The 21,399-nt window shown below is 36.0% G+C and overlaps 1 protein-coding gene across 2 annotated transcripts; it reads left to right on the top strand.

Moving 5' to 3' along the window:
• The first annotated feature begins 15,965 nt into the window (after positions 1-15,965).
• On the top strand, positions 15,966-17,441 carry LOC149958969 (uncharacterized). 2 transcript variants are annotated; one of them, XR_016478352.1, is made up of 5 exons: positions 15,966-16,167; positions 16,231-16,481; positions 16,546-16,620; positions 16,683-16,855; positions 16,912-17,441. XR_016478352.1 is itself a non-coding variant. In XM_090165108.1 (4 exons), the coding sequence occupies exons 1-4, from the start codon at positions 16,052-16,054 to the stop codon at positions 16,781-16,783; spliced, it is 543 nt and encodes a 180-aa protein (XP_090021234.1). In that variant the 5' UTR covers positions 15,966-16,051; the 3' UTR covers positions 16,784-16,861. The 2 variants fall into 2 exon arrangements, 1 of the variants encoding a protein (XP_090021234.1); XM_090165108.1 differs by lacking the exon at positions 16,912-17,441 and having other exon boundaries at positions 16,683-16,861.
• Positions 17,442-21,399: the final 3,958 nt, after the last annotated feature.

The following is a 21,399-nucleotide window of genomic DNA, read 5'->3' as shown; positions in this document are numbered from 1 at the left end:
CTCTTTGATAATTAATTTACTAATAATATCGTTCCTGAAGTGTGAATCTTTGATAATTAATTTACTAATAATATCGTTCCTGAAGCGTGACTCTTTGATAATTAATTTACTAATAATATCGTTCCTGAAGTGTGACTCTTTGATAATTAATTTACTAATAATATCGTTCCTGGAGTGTGACCCTTTGATAATTAATTTACTGATAATATCGTTCCTGAAGTGTGACTCTTTGATAATTAATTTACGAATAATATCGTTCCTGAAGTGTGACTCTTTGATAATTAATATACTAATAATATCGTTCCTGAAGTGTCTCTTTTAGGAATTAATTTACTAATAATATCGTTCCTGAAGTGTGACCCTTTGATAATTAATTTACTGATAATATCGTTCCTGAAGTGTGACTCTTTGATAATTAATTTACTAATAATATCGTTCCTGAAGTGTCTCTTTTAGGAATTAATTTACTGATAATATCGTTCCTGAAGTGTCTCTTTTAGGAATTAATTTACTAATAATATCGTTCCTGAAGTGTCTCTTTTAGGAATTAATTTACTAATAATATCGTTCCTGAAGTGTGACCCTTTGATAATTAATTTACTGATAATATCGTTCCTGAAGTGTGACTCTTTGATAATTAATTTACTAATAATATCGTTCCTGAAGTGTCTCTTTTAGGAATTAATTTACTAATAATATCGTTCCTGAAGTGTCTCTTTTAGGAATTAATTTACTAATAATATCGTTCCTGAAGTGTCTCTTTTAGGAATTAATTTACTAATAATATCGTTCCTGAAGTGTCTCTTTTAGGAATTAATTTACTGATAATATCGTTCCTGAAGTGTCTCTTTTAGGAATTAATTTACTAATAATATCGTTCCTGAAGCGTGACTCTTTGATAATTAATTTACTAATAATATCGTTCCTGAAGTGTGTCTTTTAGGAATTAATTTACTAATAATATCGTTCCTGAAGTGTGACTCTTTGATAATTAAATTACTGATAATATCGTTCCTGAAGTGTGACCCTTTGATAATTAATTTACTAATAATATCGTTCCTGAAGTGTCTCTTTTAGGAATTAATTTACTGATAATATCGTTCCTGAAGTGTCTCTTTTAGGAATTAATTTACTGATAATATCGTTCCTGAAGTGTCTCTTTTAGGAATTAATTTACTAATAATATCGTTCCTGAAGTGTGACTCTTTGATAATTAAATTACTGATAATATCGTTCCTGAAGTGTGACTCTTTGATAATTAATTTACTAATAATATCGTTCCTGAAGTGTGTCTCTTTTGGCAATTAATTTACTAATAATATCGTTCCTGAAGTGTGTCTCTTTTGGCAATTAATTTACTAATAATATCGTTCCTGAAGTGTGACTCTTTTGGGAATTTTTAAACTTGTTTTAAAAGGAATTATATTCTGTAAACTAGTTTTAAGGTAAATTTTATTTGGCAAACTAGTTGAGAAAGGATATTTTTCAATCTTCTTCAAGAAAAGGTTATTCTTTTCAATTTTCTTCAAGAAGAATTTAATATTGGCGTATGAATCGTGCTAATAAAATGGGGTTACGAAAATTAAACTCAAAACAAGTAGTCATGACTACGCACGTGGGCATATAAATGTCTAATTTCCCTCGTGTATTTTACACACTGAAACTATTTCAAAATTGATTCATTGGACTATAGAATTTCAAGCTCAATTACACAAAGGCACCATGTAGGTCGAATTAGAAACCCTTTTATTTAGGCGCAAGGGAATATGAATTCATTTCAATAGATTTTTTTTCTGCTCTCTACTTCAACTGCCTCCAGATGGAATCGAGCTAAAACCCACTTCACGTTTTTCTGCACACAGAGACTATGGACCGATTACACCAATTGCGAATAGGTGACGGTATTACTGAACTATTGTAGAGACTATGGATAGATTACACAAATAACGGATCGGTTACAGAGACTACGGATCGGTTACAGAGACTACGGAATTATTATTGTCTCAAAACGATTACAAAGACTACGGAACGATTACACATATTGCGGATCGATTACAGACTACGGAACGATTACACCAATTGTAGATTGGTTACAGCGATTACCGAACGATTATAGTCTACGGAACGATTACAGAGACAACGGTACGATTACAGAAACAGCGGAACAATTACACATATTGCGGATCGATTACAGTGATTACGGAACGATTACACATATTGCGGATCGGTTACAGCAATTACGGAACGATTACACATGATTACGATTTGTATAATTATTTCAGCCAGAGTGTACACCGATTACAGAGGCTATGGATCGATTACAGCAATTACGGATAGATTACACATTTGGCGGATTGATTACAGCGATTACACATGATTACGAATTGTATAATTATTTCAGCCAGAGTGTACACTGATTATAGAGTCTACGGAACGAATACAGAGACTACGGAACGATTACACATATTGCGGATCGATTACAGAGACTACGGAACGATTACACATATTGCGGATCGATTACAGAGACTACGGAACGATTACACATATTGCGGATCGATTACAGAGACTACGGAACGATTACACATATTGCGGATCGATTACAGAGACTACGGAACGATTACACGTTTTACGGATCGATTACAGCGATAACGGAACGATTACACATATTGCGGATCGATTACAGAGACTACGGAACGATTACACATATTGCGGATCGATTACAGAGACTACGGAACGATTACACATATTGCGGATCGATTACAGAGACTACGGAACGATTACACATATTGCGGATCGATTACAGAGACTACGGAACGATTACACATATTGCGGATCGATTACAGAGACTACGGAACGATTACACATATTGCGGATCGATTACAGAGACTACGGAACGATTACACATATTGCGGATCGATTACAGAGACTACGGAACGATTACACGTTTTACGGATCGATTACAGCGATTACGGAACGACTACACATGATTACGAATTGTATAATTATATCAGCCAGAGTGTACACCTACGCCACTAACATTCGAACTAACACGTTTCGGACGTATAGTGTGATCTTCAAGACTTGATTGTCTTTCTAATTTCCCCTTGACCCCCAAATTGATTCAAAAGCCAACTAGTAAAATCAGCTTCTTCGTATTATCATATGTAACAAATTAATCATTTAAAGATTAGGGACGATTTCGGTGAATGATAGTTTGTTGTGGAGTGATAAGTATCTTACCTCTGATACTAGATGACGCTGATCAATTTACATAAAAGGGGGTGTTTCTATTTGCGAGAGGCGCTAGGTGAAAGGTGGATTCGTACGTTCTCAGTAACCTAAATAAGTTCTTAATAACGTGTTTGAAAACACACAAAAATGTATAATAAAAATTTATAAAAATATTATCGATTTGTTAGTTACCATAGGGCAAGACTACTTTCATAAATTAATTAAGAAATATTACATATCATTAAAACTATTGAAAAATAATATAATACAATGGTTTGATATTAATATGGAATACGCTACTTCAGTATATATTATGGCGCCATCTATGGCAGTGTTTCGAAAGTGGATACTATTTCAATCTTGTGCAACCGGGAGACCAGGGTATTACGTACAACCATAACATATTAAAAATTAGTACGATTCATTTCAATGATAGTCTGTCGCAGAACGATTGCGTCATTGGATGTTTTCGGAACAGGGAGTTTTTTCCGCGTATTCGTTGATGCCAAGTCACTGCCAGGTTAGTGTGTGAAAACGCGTTTGTTAAAGGTATGTTCAAATACCACAAGTACAGCCAACTTCAATAGTTTTGACACGCGCATTTATTTTATCGCAATAGGCCTTTCCATAAAATATTTCTACCAGGCTTGGAAATCAGCGGTGGTCACTGGGTCAAAGACCAGTTTATTAATTACTCGGACCAGTTTTTTATTCAAAAGCTAGGGGTTCACTGGTCCAGTGTCCAGTTTATTAATTAAAAATTATCTACCGTATTATTAACTAACTGGTCTACGTGACCACTTAAATAATTCAAGAGTTGGCAGTCAGTGGCCAAATAGACCAGTTTAGAAATAAACCGTATTTCCAAGCCTGATTTCTACGTGCTTTCACTGTTTCTTTCTACGTCACCCACCACCAATTTCGCTAAAACTAAACAAAAAGTTAGCATTTTCCGGTAAGAGTTCCCCAAACATTTTACGCGGAGCTCGGGTTAGGCTTAGTGACTTCGGAGTTCAAACTGATTTTAATTTATTTTCGATACTAATTAAATGAATTATTATTGCAATACTCATATCAACTCTGTGAAAGTAATGTTAATACTTGGATATTTATTAGCTAGTACTTTATGATAAATAACAATCTTTACCCATGGATTATATAACCTTACAGGGATAGTTCTCTGGGGTACAATATTTGCTCCAGACGTAAGTAACATTGTCAACGACTTGATGTCTCGATTTTACCGATACACAGGGGAAAAATTACAAAGGGGGTGCAATCTGCTATTATTTGTATCAGGGATTGTACATTTTAGGTCGCATAACAAATTTAATAAACCTTAGACAATGTTTTCGGCCTATACGTACTAAACTTTAGGTATTCCAGAACCCAAACTTGAAAATACGCATGATTTATGAAGTTATTATTTTTGTATGCCAAGGCCTATCTATTGAAAACTTGTTTACAGTTTGAACTTATTAATCCAAGGTTTGAAAGCCTATAAACCTTAGGTGATAACCGACCGTGATATACATAAATGGCTTAACAACAATATCAAAAAAGTCGCTTACCGTATTTATTTCCAACAATTAACCCGGAAGTTCCATAGCCATTAAGATACTGACCACGATTATTTCAATTTCAAATGTTATATTAAAACAAACCGTTGCAAAAATATTAAATTCGCCAAAAGCCGACAAGTAATCTTGTTCCGGATTTGTATCGGTAAAGGGGGTAAAATTGAGGGGATGGCAAAAATATCTGGCAGCCTCGTTTGAAACAAACCTCTTCAACTCGTAGTATAGTAAAATGTATTAGAGAGAACTATCCCTGTCAGGTTATATTATCCATGCTTTACCTGATACACTATTGTGGATGACAATCATAGATATAGGAAACGTATATAAAGTTCTAGACAAAATATTTCAAAGGGAGTGAATACGGAGGTGACAGCTAGCAGAAACGGGTAATTTCTGCAGGCTAACCTTATAAGGCGCTATCTATCGGTAAGAAAGCTCGTGCTATCGTCGCGAGAGCCATTGTCTCCTGCTTAAAAATTATACTAAAAGTCACCAACAGATGGTGTATAAAGACTACGGCCTGCGGAAAGGTCAATCACTTAGTACTAAAATGCTAAGAGAGCTCGCGCTCTTGGTCACGTGCCTTCCTCAGTGTCTGCTAGGTGTCAATTCCGTATTTTAAGTTAGGCTTAGACGCCCCGAAATTAATCTAGACCGTTATATACATTTCTTATATCTATGCTGTCCATGAAAGGTTAAGCCTTAGTTCACAAGGCTATAAACATTAACTGTGCTAAATTTTTCGTTATTTTAAATATTTAAATCCTCTCCTTTTATGACTAGTTAAGTAATCGAAATAATTTTATACTTTAAACATTTGAAATAACAAATTCAACAGTATCACTTGGATTAATTTTAATCCGCCGTGTTTTGTAAATACTTACACTTAGTAGCAGACGACATACCGAGCTCAAAAGTCAAGCGAGTGTAAAAACAAGGAGTAATATATATAACGTTGATGTAAATCATCGTTGCAAAAACAGTTTTCCTTCCCCCTCTTAATTACCGTAACGAACATTTAATGGAACGGTCTATTGGACAAAATGGTACTTTTGCGCGAGACTAATTTTAAGAACCCGCTGCCTTATTCAGTGCAAAATTTTTCAAACCGATAGATGGCGGTAATGTTATTGTAACTGCCAAATTATAAAATAGCAGAATAATTCGAAATTTTAATTCCGTAATATAGCCTATCATTATTTTGTCAAACTAAACGTTGTTATTGAAAGCGTTTCAATTTTCCCGGCCCTTAGCCACGTAATGATTTATTGCGTATGTTGCTTATGAACGCTGTCTAGTGTACGTACCTAACTTCTCTAACATTGCGCAATGTTAAAACACAGTTATCCGGAGTTCTTTTCGCAAAGTAACCTGAGCCGAGGTGTGGGGCAAGAAACGTCCAGAGGGGGTTTAAGCGCGCTTTCACTTGAAAGTTCCGGGGTGTGCGTAACCCCCTCGAGATATCGCTGCCCCCTTTTGGAAACGCCGCTCCCTATCCAGTTTTTGTTACGAGTAAAAAATCTTAAAGCGACTAGCCAGTGGTCAGTCGCGACCTGCCAGGGCTCCGTCGACTTAACCAAAAGGTCATTTGAATTTTACTCTACATTCCGATATAGTTATGTTTTTACTTTAAAAATTTATACTGACCATTGGTCAAGAAATGGTTTGTCGTGGTTTATCAGAGAGGATCCATTGGTCAGATATATTTATGAATTATTTCTGCGGATTAATTTTTTTTTTAATATTAGATTGAACACAGTTAGCGGTATGACTTCGTACAAGATGAATCGAAGGGTACTCTTAACGCGTATCTTGGCGGTAATCGCGTATGTTCATCCAGTGGTCAAGGGGTCAGCTGTAGATAATACGCTGCACGTCGATAACACGGACAATGTTGTGGATGAAGCGAATACTTTCTTGGGGCGTCTGCGAGCCTTATGGAAGTCGTCCGAAGGAATGGTCGAAGATTCGGACAGTCCAAACACGATTCGATGGAAAGGTCAACGTCTTAGACTTCAACCGTCCAAATTTCCACCGTGGGGACATCACGAAGAACCGGCGCGTTTAAGCATCGGTCAAGCGTTAACCGAGGACGACGGTCACTATGTCGGCTATCGTCAATTGAAAGTTCCCGTCCGGCTGGGATTGGTCAGATTTTCTCCCCGGAAGCCCACGGCTCTGCCCAAGTTCAATCCGTCCACTTCCTTTCCCGTCCTGATGCCTTCCGATCCCTCGTGGTCGAGACTGACCGCCAACCATTCACTCATGACCAATGGCCTATTCCAGTTGAGCAGAGATATCAAGTCACTCAGAAGGAGGAGCATCTCAAAGAGGTCAGTGACACTTTTTCTAAGTCTATATTTTTAGGTTAACTAAATAAATAATCCCAAGTAATCTAATCCCATATTCCAAAGTAGTTTCCTTCCACACTTTTGAACTAATCTAAAGACCATATTATCTAGCAATTTATGGCCATATTTCCCTAAAAATTTAGATCCATATCCCTAGTAAATTACTTTCATATTATCTAGTAATCTAAAGCCCATAGTCTCTAGTAATCTAAAGCCCATAGTCTCTAGTAATATAAGCTCATAGTCTCTAGTAAACTAAAGCCCATAGTCTCTAGTAAACTAAAGCCCATAGTATCTAGTAATCTAAAGCCCAAAGTATCTAGTAATCTAAAGCACATAGTCTCTAGTAATTTACTGCCATATTCTCTAGTAATTTACTTCCATATTCTCTAGTAATTTACTTCCATATTCTCTAGTAATTTAATTCCATATTCTCTAGTAATCTAAAGCCCAAAGTCTCTAGTAATCTAAAGCCCATAGTCTCTAGTAATTTACTTCCATATTCTCTAGTAATTTACTTCCATGTTCTCTAGTAATTTACTTCCATATTCTCTAGTAATTTACTTCCATATTCTCTAGTAATTTACTTCCATATTCTCTAGTAATTTACTTCCATATTCTCTAGTAATTTACTTCCATATTCTCTAGTAATTTACTTCCATATTCTCTAGTAATTTACTTCCATATTCTCTAGTAATTTACTTCCATATTCTCTAGTAATTTACTTCCATATTATCTTGTAATTTACTTCCATATTCTTTAGTAATTTACTTCCATATTATCTTGTAATTTACTTCCATATTATCTTGTAATTTACTTCCATATTCTCTAGTAATTTACTTCCATATTATCTAGTAATTTACTTCCATATTCTCTTGTAATTTACTTCCATATTCTCTAGTAATCTAAAGCCCATAGTCTCTTGTAATTTACTTCCATATTATCTAGTAATTTACATCCATATTCCCTAGTAATTTACATCCATAGCCCCTAGTAATTTACATCCATAGTCCCTAGTAATTTACATCCATAGTCCCTAGTAATTTACATCCATAGTCCCTAGTAATTTACATCCATAGTCCCTAGTAATTTACGTTAATATTCCCTAGTATTTTACGACCATATTCTTTACTAATTGACGTTCATATTCCCTAGTAATTTAGGTCCATTAAAAAGTAATGTCATGTCATTTTACCAAGTAATGTTATGCCTTTTCACGATGTAATGTATTGTCATTTTACCAAGTAATGTAATTCCATTTCACCAAGTAATGAAAGGTCATTTTACAAATTAATATCAGTTCATTTTATTTTACGAAGTAATTTAAGGTCACTTCACCAAGTAATCTCAGGCCATTTTATTTTAACGAGTAATCTCAGGCCATTTTATTTTAACGAGTAATCTCAGGTCATTTTATTATACTAAATAATCTAAGGCCATATTATTTTACCAAATAATCTCAGACCATTTTATTTTACCAAGTAATCTCAGGTCATTTTATTATACTAAATAATCTCAGACCATTTTATTTTACCAAGTAATCTCAGGTCATTTTATTTTACCAAATAATCTCAGACCATTTTATTTTACCAAGTAATCTCGGGTCATTTTATTTTACCAAATAATCTCAGACCATTTTATTTTACCAAGTAATCTCAGACCATTTTATTTTACCAGGTAATCTCAGGTCATTTTATTTTACCAAATAATCTCAGGCCATTTTATTTTATCAAGTAATCTCAGGTAATGTTACCAAGTAATCTAAGGTAATTTTATTTTAACGAGTAATCTCAGGTCATTTTATTATACTAAATAATCTCAGACCATTTTATTTTACCAAATAATCTCAGGCCATTTTATTTTACCAAGTAATCTCAGGTCATTTTATTATACTAAATAATCTCAGACCATTTTATTTTACCAAATAATCTCAGACCATTTTATTTTACCAAGTAATCTCAGGTCATTTTATTTTACCAAATAATCTCAGGCCATTTTATTTTATCAAGTAATCTCAGGTAATGTTACCAAGTAATCTAAGGTAATTTTATTTTAACGAGTAATCTCATGTCATTTTATTATACTAAATAATCTCAGACCATTTTATTTTACCAAGTAACCTCAGGTCATTTTATTTTACCAAATAATCTAAGGTAATGTTACCAAGTAATCTAATTTAATTTTACCAAGTAATGTAAGGCCATTTTACAAAGTAATGACGGATAATTTTATTTTATCAAATAATCTAAATCCATTTCACCAAGTAATTGAAGGCCCTACTATCTTTAGGATGAAACGCAACGGCTACTATCCGGAACCGGACGAGATGCCGAAGGACTCGGATGGTCAGAAACAGAAAGAGGAGATGCTGGAACAACATCGGGACGGTGACCACTGGTCGGATTATTTCAGCAGCGGGCCGGAAGTAGCCCACGACGTCTGTCCGAGCGTCAGCGACTGGGTGGCTCGATCCGAAGCTCTGGACCCGTACGGAAACCGACTGACCGTGCTCCAGCGAATCCCCGTGAATGGAACGGTGGTCAACCAGTATTTCTTCGAGACGTACTGCGCCTCGTCCTCCTTCGACCTCAGCCAGTCCATGCACTCAGCGGCCTACTACTCCGGGGGACCCCTCATCGAGTGCCGAGGAATCAACAAAAACGTAAGTTGACGTTGGGATTAACAAAGTGCGCTCACTATTTAGTTTTATAAAGCTTACATTACTAAACCAAATAGAAGGTTCGTTGCTTAAATTACACGAAATCAATTTGAAAGTGCGTAGCTTAAATTACACGAAAACCAATTGCTTAAATCGCCCGAAACCAAATTGAAAGTTCGTAGCTTAAATTACACGAAACCCAATTCAAGGCTCATAGCTTAAATTATACTAAACCAAATTTAAGGTTCCATAGCTTAAATTACACAAAACCAAATTGAACGTTCCCTAGCTTAAATTACACCAAAACCAAATTCAAGGTTCATAGCTTAGGATTCCATACCTTAAATTACTAAACCAAATAGAAGGTTCGAAGCTTAAATTACCAAACCAACTAGAAGGTTCGTAGCTTAAATTACCAAACCAACTAAAAGGTTCGTAGCTTAAATTACCAAACCTACTAGAAGGTTCGTAGCTTAAATTACAAAACCCAATAGAAGAATCGTAGCTTAAATTACACAAAACCCAATTGAAGGTTTGTAGCTTAAATTACACGAAACCAAATTGAAGGTTTGGAGCTTAAATCGCATAGTTAAAAAAAATAAAATGCGTAAATAAAATTGTTAAACACTCTTAATGCGCTGTTGTAGCTATATTTAAATATATATTTACGTATAAATTAATAAAAAATAATTAGCACTCTTTGCAAAATATCGATGGAGCTTGGGTAGCTATTTTAGCAACAGGGCTGCCAGTCAGCAGAAAATAATGGTCCCCACTTCTCTAGCATGTACGAAGCATAGAAATCTCATAGGTAACTAGAATGCTGCCGCCTACTGCCTAGCTTGACGCCAGTTCGCCTTGAACCTTCAGCCAATGAGAGGCCGTAGAGTGGTTCCGCCAAGGAGGATAATAATCCTCCTTGGTTCCGTTACTATAGCGGGAGATAGGTGACGTCATTCTCTCCGGTGACATTAAATTCTTGGCAGAACCACTCTTTGAGCTCTGATTGGCTGAGATCTGGCGTCGTCTGCCACGGCGTTTGGGCCATTTGCCAGTTACACGGCAGCATTCTAGTTACCTATGAGATTTCTATGGTACGAAGTTACAAGAGCTCTAGCCTGTGTAGAATAGTCGTGGTAATTTAATCTTCTCAATTTAAGCAAAAAAAACAATGATGTTTTCTAAACCCTTAAAATGAACAGGTCTGGAACTCTCGCTGCAAGGAAAACTTCATTTGGACGTACGGCAAAGTGGTGACGGTGAGTGGCGACATCGGGTGGAGCGTCATCGCCATTCGCGGATCGTGCGGGTGCGCCATCTGGAGGAAACCCGAGGATGTGGGCGGCAGAAGACGAAGGCTCATGCGCAGACCTCCGTACGGAAAATAGGTCCACCACACCGTGGACAAAAAACACTCGCGTTGTACCAATGGGTACGTTCAGTAACGCTCATCAAAAACATTGATAAGTAATCCATGTCAACATTTTGTTATTATTGTTCGATTTTTCGCGTTTCCGATTTGACGTCACGATGGGCATCCGATGATCATAAAAAAAAACATCTCGGAGATAATGTGTTCTTGCTGTCTTGACGTCAAACGCGTTGGGGTTTACAGTTTAGCTGGCGGAGAAGTTAAAATTATACAACTGTACTTTTTAATCAACAATTCTACTGGTTTGGTCAAAGGCCTATTATTTAATTGGAATACCTCAGCTACTGCAACGGCCGTTTTCGTATTTTAATAAAAGACTGATCGTTGCGACAATAAAGAATATTGTCGTCAACAATTTCGTCATTTTCCAACTCATTAATTATTGAAAATAATATTATACGCTTCCTCTGATTTTCGGACCCGTAACATTTATAGCCGCCATCTTTAAAAAACGCGCGGACTAGAAATAAAACCGCTCAGTAACTTCCGACGTCACTATGACGACAAACGCTCATCAAGCAAACATCAACCGATTTTTACCAGATTTGCGTTACTGAACGTACCCAAGAATTCATTTCTACAGAGAAAGAATAACGAGGTCGAGGCGATCAGCGGCCATCCATGGTCAAGTTGTTCCTCAATATAAACTGCATGTGTTATTTATTTTTCCATGGACACCGAAAAGTCTTGACGTCACGTTTGTCAAATTTTCAACCTAATTTCAAATGCAGGGCTTCCACCTAAAGCTGGAAAATTATCAGGGGCTGAAAAAAAGACTTTTCACGATAGAAATATAACTTTAATTTTAGAAAATATTAACCAAATATTTTGAAAATAAGATTGAAAAAAACTTAAATTGTAACAAAATTTTGGGAAAAACGAAAATTTTTTTGAAAATAGGAAACAAACTTTTGAAAAGTAGAACCCAATCTTTTAAAATTGAAAACAAACATTTGAAAATTAGAAACAATTTTTTGGTAAAATACGAACCAAAATTTTGATTGGAACCAAATCTTTGGAAATAAAATAAACCTTTTTGAAATATGAACCAAAATTTAGATAATTAGAACCAAATCTATAGAAATAAAATCTAAGGTTTTGAAAATATAACCAAAATTTTTAAAATAGGAACCAAATATTTGAAATAAGGAACCTTTTTTTAAAGGGTCGAATGTAAAACCAAATAAAAACTAGAATTTTAACAAAATTTTATCAAAAATTTATTTGGTTTTAAGTAATCCAAAAACTGATTTGTTATTTCATTATCCAAAAACTGATTTATTATTTTCATTATCCAAAAACTGATTTATTATTTTCATTATCCAAAAACTGATTTATTATTTTCATTATCCAAAAACTGATTTATTATTTTCATTATCCAAAAACTGATTTATTATTTTCATTATCCAAAAACTGATTTGTTATTTTCATTATACAAAAACTGATTTATAATTTTCATTATCCAAAGACTGACTTGTTGTAAAGTTCTTAGGCGTCCGAATACGCCCCAGCTGTGACATTTTAAAAACATAAATTAAAATTAATTAATTAATGAAAATTAATGAAACAATGCTTTACCCAGGGTTCTTTAGGGACCAAATCTCTAATTTAGAATAGTTGGAGGTATTCTAGAGACCTGGTGGGAGCCCTGCAATCCAAGGCTCCTGAAACTTTAAGCGTGAATTTCCTCCCCAAATTGTGGTACAAATAAATGTTAGTTAACTGTACTTTGAGTGTATGTAAAAGTTATTAAATTGTTTTCAAGAATTTGAATTTAAATTTAGTAATACAACAATTCAGTAATAGGGTGAAAAAATAAATGCACGTAGTATCACAAGTAACATAATAAACATAAGTATTACACTTTCTATTCTTACAACTAAACTTTTTTTAATGATAATCTGTTTCTCCAATGACCATATAAATCTTAACGTGGTTATGGACCGACAACTCCACGATTCGTTACTAGTCTTTGGAACTATCTGGTAACGATGCCAAAGAAATTTCCGATGATAGTTCCCTATTCCGAAAACTTCCTATTACGTAATCGCTTTCTGACAAGCTATCATTAAAATAAATCGTACAGTGGCATACTTTTGTTTATTATGTTACTTATGATTGTATGTAATACACCCACTTATTTCCCGTTTGTACAAAAATGAAATAAAATCTGCTTTCGAAAATCTGCCGTATAATAAATACTGAAGTAGCGTATTCTATCCTAGCCGAGAAGCCCACCCTACGGGCGGGCGCTCAGCTAGTTGTGTGTTTCGAGGCACTCCACCCCTGTAAGGCCCCCCTGCCCCTTTTCCCCATGCCAGAATTTCCATGGTACCCTTTTCCCCATAGTCAAATCACCCCCTTTTTCCCTCGCAAAAATAACTTAAAAGCTCGCCTTTCTCTCTCGTCCCAAACCCCCCAGTAAGGCACCCCTCCCCCTTTTCCCCATGCTAGAATTACCGGGGTACCCTTTTCCCCCGCAAAAATAACTAAAAACTCGCCTTTTTCTCTCGTCCCAAACCCCCCAGTAAGGCACCCCCCCTTTTCCCCATGCCAGAATTACCGGGGTACCCTCTTTCCCTCGCAAAACTAACTTAAAAACTCGCCTTTCTCTCTCGTCCCAAACCCCCCAGTAAGGCACCCCTCCCCCTTTTCCCCATGCCAGAATTACCGGGGTACCCTTTTCCCCCGCAAAAATAAATAAAAACTCGCCTTTCTCTCGTCGTGATTTCGGTGGAAAAACCGCATTTGCCTCGAGCCTCCGAAATACATGTTTCATGAATACTCATCTCGCGAGATCGCACTTTCTTATTTCTAGAACGACCATAGTGGCATCATCTAGTCAGTGGAATCGAAAGTTTTAACAATAGCAACTTTCACTCCACGTTATTCTATGCTTTGAGTCTTCAACTAACTCGTGGTCCATTCTTTAACAGGGTTGCCACACGCCAGGGAAAAGTCAGGGAATTTAATAATGTCCCTACAAAGTCAGGGACTTTAAAAATGGCCCTAAAAAGACAGGGATTTTAAAAATTGCCCTAAAAGTCAGGGAATTAAATTTTATCTTGACACTTTTTAAGGTAATTTTACTCAAGGTCTATGACAAATTCTATGACTATCATTTATTTCCTTGAAAGTTTGGCAAAATTTTTTCAACATTGCAATAACATTTTTACTGAAATCAAGGATTCTATATTGTACAATATAGAGTCACGGACTGTATATTTTACAGTTCGTGATAGAGTGTTGTCGTCTGATACGATTTTGAAAACTTGTAACGTCACAGCTGTACAGTAGTGTTAATAGTGGCCGCCATGTCAGTTACCGTTTTTATCAATAGGCAAATTACAATGGTGACGTCGCAGGGTTTCAGACGACAACACTCTATTCACGACCGAAACAGCTCTAGGTGGCGATGCGGTGCCTTAGTTTTTCCGCCACTTCTTGTGTGTGTAGCGTCTGCTAGAGCCGAAAATAAATACATCTGGGGTCTATGACGTTCTGTGTTGTATTCTAATAATAAAACTAGTAACTTCTGAGGAAAATATTATATATTTTTATATATTTCAGCGCGATTTAAAACTTTGATTGTTAGTACCGTCTGCTAATGCGCGACCTGTTACTGCTTACGTCTGCTGCCGAATGAGGGCGTATCCATAGTTTTCGGTCGCGAATAGAATCCTTGCTGAAATATAATTAAAATAAAAATAAAAAAATTTTGTACATAAAGGTCAGGGAAAATGGTGTGGGAAAACTGGGAATAGTCCATAGAAATCTCATAGGTAACTAGAATGCTGCCGTGTAACTGGCAAATGGCCCAAACGCCGTGGCAGACGAAGCCAGATCTCAGCCAATCAGAGCTCAAAGAGCGGTTCTGCCAAGAATTTAATGTTACCGGAGAGAATGACGTCACCCATCTCCCGCTATAGTAGCGGAACCAAGGAGGATTATTATCCTCCTTGGCGAACCACTCTACGGCCTCTCATTGGCCACGGCCAACTTTGATTTCTCGCGCATCTCTCGCGCTACAGCGGCCATCTCATTCGTTGACGTTCCTGTGTTAACCTATGAGCAAAAGATGTGTATGACGTCAGCGCCCCTAGCGGATTATTATTTTTAGTATAGTTTTTACATTGGGGACAATATAACCACCGAGCGTGGCGCTGAACTCCTACACATTATAGTACAGTTTATAGGGGGAAAATCCTTGCTCGCGGAATTTCGACGAATGTGTTGGCCGTAGTAGCGCGAACAGCGCGTGATCAAAGTTGGCCGTGCATTGGCTGAAGGTTCAAGGCGAACCATGGACTGTAAATTTTAGAGGACGAGTAAAGCGTAGCCTTCCCCTGTAGAATTTTGGTTTCCCCGAGCATCAATCACTTCGAACTAGAGAGAGAGAGTCCGTCAAGGTCATTTGTACCACGCATAGAGATAGACCCCCCCCCCCCGCATGTTATCTGGAAATCTGGCCGACCGAATGACACGCGCTTTAGTTTTTTTTATGACCTTGAGCGACTCCCGTCAGCCTGATCGGTGAACGGGGCGTAAAATACCTCGGGAATACCGGTCCTCTAAAATTTACAGTCCGTGGGCGAACTGGCGTGCTCGGCCGTAGGCGGCAGCATTCTAGTTACCTATGAGATTTCTATGGAATAGTCACTGTCAGGGAATTTGAATCTCAAAATTTGGTGGCAACGCTGTTAAACTTTTAACGTTGTTTGTTAAATTGTTTGGAATTATTTTCTGAATTTATTTTGAAATAATTGAAAATTATATCACTGATCGATTAAGTTTTAAAATGGCAAAGCCGCCGTCTACAAAAAGTACGCATTATTGCGCATACAGAAATTGTGTAAATGCCAAGGCTAAACAAAGTGGTGCTTCATTTTTCAAATTTCCAAAAGATACTGAAAGGTAATTAAATTATCGCTGCTTATTTTACTTTTCAAATTTAATTGTATTGTGTAATACTTTTAGATGTAAGCAGTGGACGAAAAATAGTGGCCGTACCGATCTGTTTGAAAAAACCTCCGAACAGCTAAAAAACTATTTCATATGCTCTAAGCATTTTGATAGTAGAAATTTCACGAATAGTGAGAAAAAGAGACTTAATTGGAACGCAATTCCTATAGATATAGAATTTACCCCAGCAAAAAAATGTAGCCCAAAAAGAATTTCCGATAATGAATCTGTACGCTCTCCCGTTAAGAGGCCAAGACTTAATAATGGTAAGTTCAACTATAATTTTTAAATTGATTTATCATATAATGGGTCTGTTTTGATCATTTTTAGAAACCCTGGGTCGAGTTTTATTTACACCACCAATATCTGAACCATTTTTGGGCACTAATGTTTCTGAAACAACAGGTGAGCGTCTTAATTTTCAAATGCACATAGTTTTAAGTGATATAATGTTTTTGGTTTTTTAGAAGCTCTAAGTTCTGCAATATCAGAGCTGCTTATGACTAATATAAGTCGAAAATTGATTTATCAGTATTTAATTGACAGTAATTTAATGAAGATGAAATAATTAATTTCTATCTTAACAATCGTCCTTCTTTATTTATGGATTTAAATCAACCTTTAAATGAGATTAAATCAGGTAAATCAAATCTAAATCTATATTTATATACCAATAAAATTAATATTTCTATTTAGATATAACTTCTTTGCCAGCGCAGCAGCAGCCCATTAAAAAAACTCGTTGTTTTTAATAAAACCACAAAAAAATGGTTTTAAAACCAGGTTTTTTAAACAATGTTTTATTTTTACTGTTAATCTATTTCTCGATTTTGTTTAACCATGCATACATATTACCAATCAACTAAAAATTTATGAGTAATAAAAAATATGCCTAGAGTTGGAAAATATAGGAAAAACAATAAGCAAAAATAAGGATTCTTATCAAAAAACAGTAGATAAAATTAAGTGAAATAAGGAATTTATGGAAATAGAGGGCTCCCACCAGGTCCCTAAAATTATAATACCTAAAAGGCCCTACTTTTTTTTCAAGGTCCCTAAACCACCATAAAATCAGCCAATTTCTAGTAAATTTGGTGAAAACTAAAGTAAAGTTGAACCAGAACTGTATCAATTCCCGTTTATAGCTATAATTTACTACATTAGGTGGCGCCACGAGCTCAACTAAATTGATATATTCCATAAAATTTATAATGAGCCTCCCTGTCATAAAGCTGAACTATATAATTTTGAGTAAAGATAGGTCATTTTTGTGATAAAATATTTTTACAAATTAAAACTAAGTCAGTTTTTAGAAATATCCTATTTTAAGTCTTTTTTTTATAAAAATCAAAGTTTAAATAAAGATCTCATTTTCATTTAAATGCTCCATAAGTGGTATTACTCTAACGAGGAGACGACCCGAGGTGGTTCTCACCGATTTTGTTCAAAGTTGGGGGATTGTTAGACCTAGATGTAACATGAAACCCGTTAAAGGGAAAAGTTACGCTGGGTTTCCGTTTTGCCATGGCAACCAAAAATGTTTTTGACAACATAAAATGAGAAAAAGTCTATGTAAAATAACATGCGAAAATTACAAATTCTAAGGGTCCCCCCTGTGCAAAACTCCAATAATTCAAAAAAAAATTATTTTTAAAAAAATTGTAAATTTTACATTTTTGGATTACTTTGGACAAAAAGGGGGGAATTAAAACCATTTTGGGTGAACTCGAGCTAATTTGAATAAAAAGGTCGAAATTTTAGGTATACATAGTTTGCACCGAAGGGAGGGGCCTATGGTCTCCAAGGAAACTGGGAGGGCGATCAAAAATTCAAACCATTTCGCGCGTAGCTCCTACATAGGTAGCCATTTTGTTGGTAATCTCGTCAAAGCTACAAAACGTATTAGATTTATGCTTTACAATTTTAAATGGGCCCTAAACAAAGCCAGATAAGATTCTAAGGCCGGGTTATTTTAATAAAATATCAAATTACGACAGAAATATCTACGAAAAGAAGTGAACAAAGCTTATCAAAGTTAGGCCTTTGCGGTCATCCTTTTTACAATTACCTTCGCTATCGAATAAAATAAACAATTTTCGCTCTCCCTTGGTAATTGAACTACTCGAACAATTTTTAACCAGGCAGATAACCATTTTTAACGTGAAAATAATTTCTTAATCATGTGAAAATAATTAAAATCCGCAAACAGACGATTGAAACTATTAACCCTCCCGTTTTACTAAGAAATCTACACCAGAAAAATGGCGGCAAAGAACCGTTCATTCTTGCTCAAATTAAATATTTATTCTTGGTTCTTATATCTATACTTGGAACTGCGTCATTGTAAAACTTATGCCGTGATAACTGCCATATATTTTTGCCGATAAATCTTAAAATTTCTACATTACATTATCTGAACGTGTAAAGAATTTTGAATCATGAAGAGCTAAGTGACTGACAACCAATTTCTTTTTTTAAATGAATATTTCTTTGCCTCAATACTTGATGGCGCTGATGCTTGAAAAAAAGCCATCAACTTATACTCCATAGACCACGCCAGTCTATGTAAGCGTAGCTTTATATAGTAGATTAGTCCATAATTAAAAGGGATAATATATCTAAATCCTAAACAAATTTGAAGAAATTAAAAAAACTTACTAATAACTCGTACCGATTCGCTCGAAGACCTATCGGTACGAGTTATTAGTAAGTTTTTTAATTTCTTCAAATTTGTTTAGGATTTAGATATATTTTCCCTTTTAATTATGGACTAATCTACTTTTTCGCGTATTTTATCACCATACAAAGTACAACCCCTTGAAATCGGGGCGGCGTCACCAAATTAAAAATAAAATATTCCTATCACGGCCAACTTTGATGACGCGCTGTCTTATCTACAGTTGGTTACCATAGTAAATAAAGAGCTATTTATGTTCGGCAGGAAGTTGGTAAACGCTATTGAAAACGCGCGAAGCTGTTATTTCGAATCTACGGTACCCAGGTAAGTTAAACCCAACAGCAGCTTCTGAGGCTGGAAACTGTTTAGAGCCTAATTATAGATTTATCGATATACATGCAGGGTGTCCTATACGTGAGCAGTCCATTGCAATTTATAGTGAAATTATTGCATGGTGGTCGCTATCATTGAGTTGGGAATATTAATCTAGAGATCCAATCAAATCTGCTCCCCGCGAAACAAGTTTTTGAAAAATACGAATGTGCCGTCTGCTCTAAAATGACGAGCAAACGTTATCATATGACCCGTGGCGCCATCCATTATTTTGAAGAAAAAAAATCTTTTTGCTTGAAAACGCGTCTTATTTGAACGAATCATTGAGAGATAGACGGCGCCACGGGTAGAATGATAAAGTTTTCTCGTTATTTGGGACGCCGATGGGAGCAGACGACAGTATTCTTATTTTTAAAAACTTGTTTCGCGAAATACTGAAATCCGACGTTTCGATTGGACCTCTAGATTAACATTCCCAACTCAATGGTCGCTATACAGCAGACATCTTTTAAACTCGGGCTTCCGTTGAATTCCAACGTTAAGATAGTTATATCAAAAGGCAAAAATTCAGCCAGAGATTACATCAGTCGACCGGTTTCACCCTTTCGGGGCTCATCAGTACTGTGTAGGAATTATGGCTTTACTTCGAAATCTGCCGATAGCAGTAATACCAGAAGCCTATCATAATAGTCCAAGAACCCATGACAAAATAAGCATGTGATAAGCTACACGATGGGTCAAGGTATTTTTTAATTAGGTTAGTGATTTGTAACAAAGAACTGTTTGTCTTACGGGTCAAAGTGGGGGCTTTCCGGAAATACGAACCACGTGACGTCACTTCCAAACTGGTCTTATACATGTAAATTTGGGAGGGGCTCGAAATTAGTTTTTTAATCTTATACGCCTCTCGGTTCACATTTGAAGGTTAATTTAGCGATATTTGGTAAGAGCACGTTGAGAACAATCGAATGATACCAATATCAGGTCATATCAATTTTCAAGGTCACCGGAAGTGACGTCACGTGCTTCGTATTTCCGGAAAGCCCCCATTTTGACCCGTAAGACAAACAGTTCTTTGTTACAAATCACTAACCTAATTAAAAAATACCTTGACCCATCGTGTACCTTATCACATGCTTATTTGTCATGGGCTCTTGGACTATAAGGTCCCCATAAGTAAAGGTCTACCATAGGGGCCCATTGTAACGGCGTTGTCCTGGAGGGAAGAAAATTAAGATACGACGATAGGGCAGTAGCGACCTCTACTTTTTCAAAATTTCTACATCTAAAATATTATCTTACTTGGTAGAGCAGCCACGCTCGGGTTGATAAATACCACACAAAACGCGTCTAAATCTCAAATTTGAAAAATAAGTACCTTCAGAAACACAACTCTTATTCCTAATAGCCAGTTTTGAGTTCTGATGAATCATTTTGCAAAGATAAGTGTTAATATTATGTCTTAGAGCGATAAAATTGCGAAAACGTCTTGGCTACAGTGCTAAGGGCTCGCGGCGTAGATGCAACATCAAAAATAAATGTTGCGCCCTCAAATGAAATTTTAATTTGCCCCCACCTGCCCCCTCAATTTAATCCATTCCGCCTCAAAAAATATTCTATGCCCCTTCAACTTTATTAGTTTTTTTAACTTCTATTCGTTGAAATTTTTCTTTTGGACCACTTGTCTTTGTTTAAGGTTTAAATCATTATTTATAGGTAACTATTTCTTAATGAAATACAAGTTGTAGTATGGTCTGTTACAGAAAGCAAGTTTTTATTATTGAACACCAAAAACATTTTACGGCGCCACACAAAAAATGTGCCCCTCACAAAAAGCTACTGCCTCCTTTAAACAAATTTTTCTGGCTACGGACCTGATTGGAGGCAACGTTCAGAGGAACTACTTTATCCCCTTTCTGCGGTGCCGACCCCTTCGCGGATCGTTACAAATTTAGGGCATTGCACATGCGAAAACTGGTTTTAAAAACGTCGCTCTCCGCGAAATAGCTAGCAGCTAAGTTCGTAGTCTCCACGCGCACTAGTGTACCGAAACTTTAATGTTTTAGTTGTGTTATAATAATGGAAAATTCTAGGAGAGTTATAGAGTTTATTATTAAGAATTATGCTGAAGACGATTTTTTGACAATGAACTTATAGAGTAGTGTCAGTGCTAC

Source organism: Leiobunum rupestre, chromosome 2 (assembly GCF_980474605.1).
Source record: "Leiobunum rupestre chromosome 2, qqLeiRupe1.1.hap1, whole genome shotgun sequence".
NCBI lineage: Eukaryota > Metazoa > Arthropoda > Arachnida > Opiliones > Sclerosomatidae > Leiobunum > Leiobunum rupestre.
Note: the sequence above shows the minus strand (reverse complement) of the source record. Positions and strands in the feature narration are given on the sequence as shown.

Coding starts and splice junctions, on each gene's coding strand:
- LOC149958969 (XM_090165108.1), top strand. CDS start 16,052: ATGGCAAAGCCGCCGTCTACAAAAAGTACGCATTATTGCGCATACAGA. Junction 16,168..16,230: donor TTTCCAAAAGATACTGAAAG/GTAATTAAATTA, acceptor TAATACTTTTAG/ATGTAAGCAGTGGACGAAAA. Junction 16,482..16,545: donor GAGGCCAAGACTTAATAATG/GTAAGTTCAACT, acceptor GATCATTTTTAG/AAACCCTGGGTCGAGTTTTA.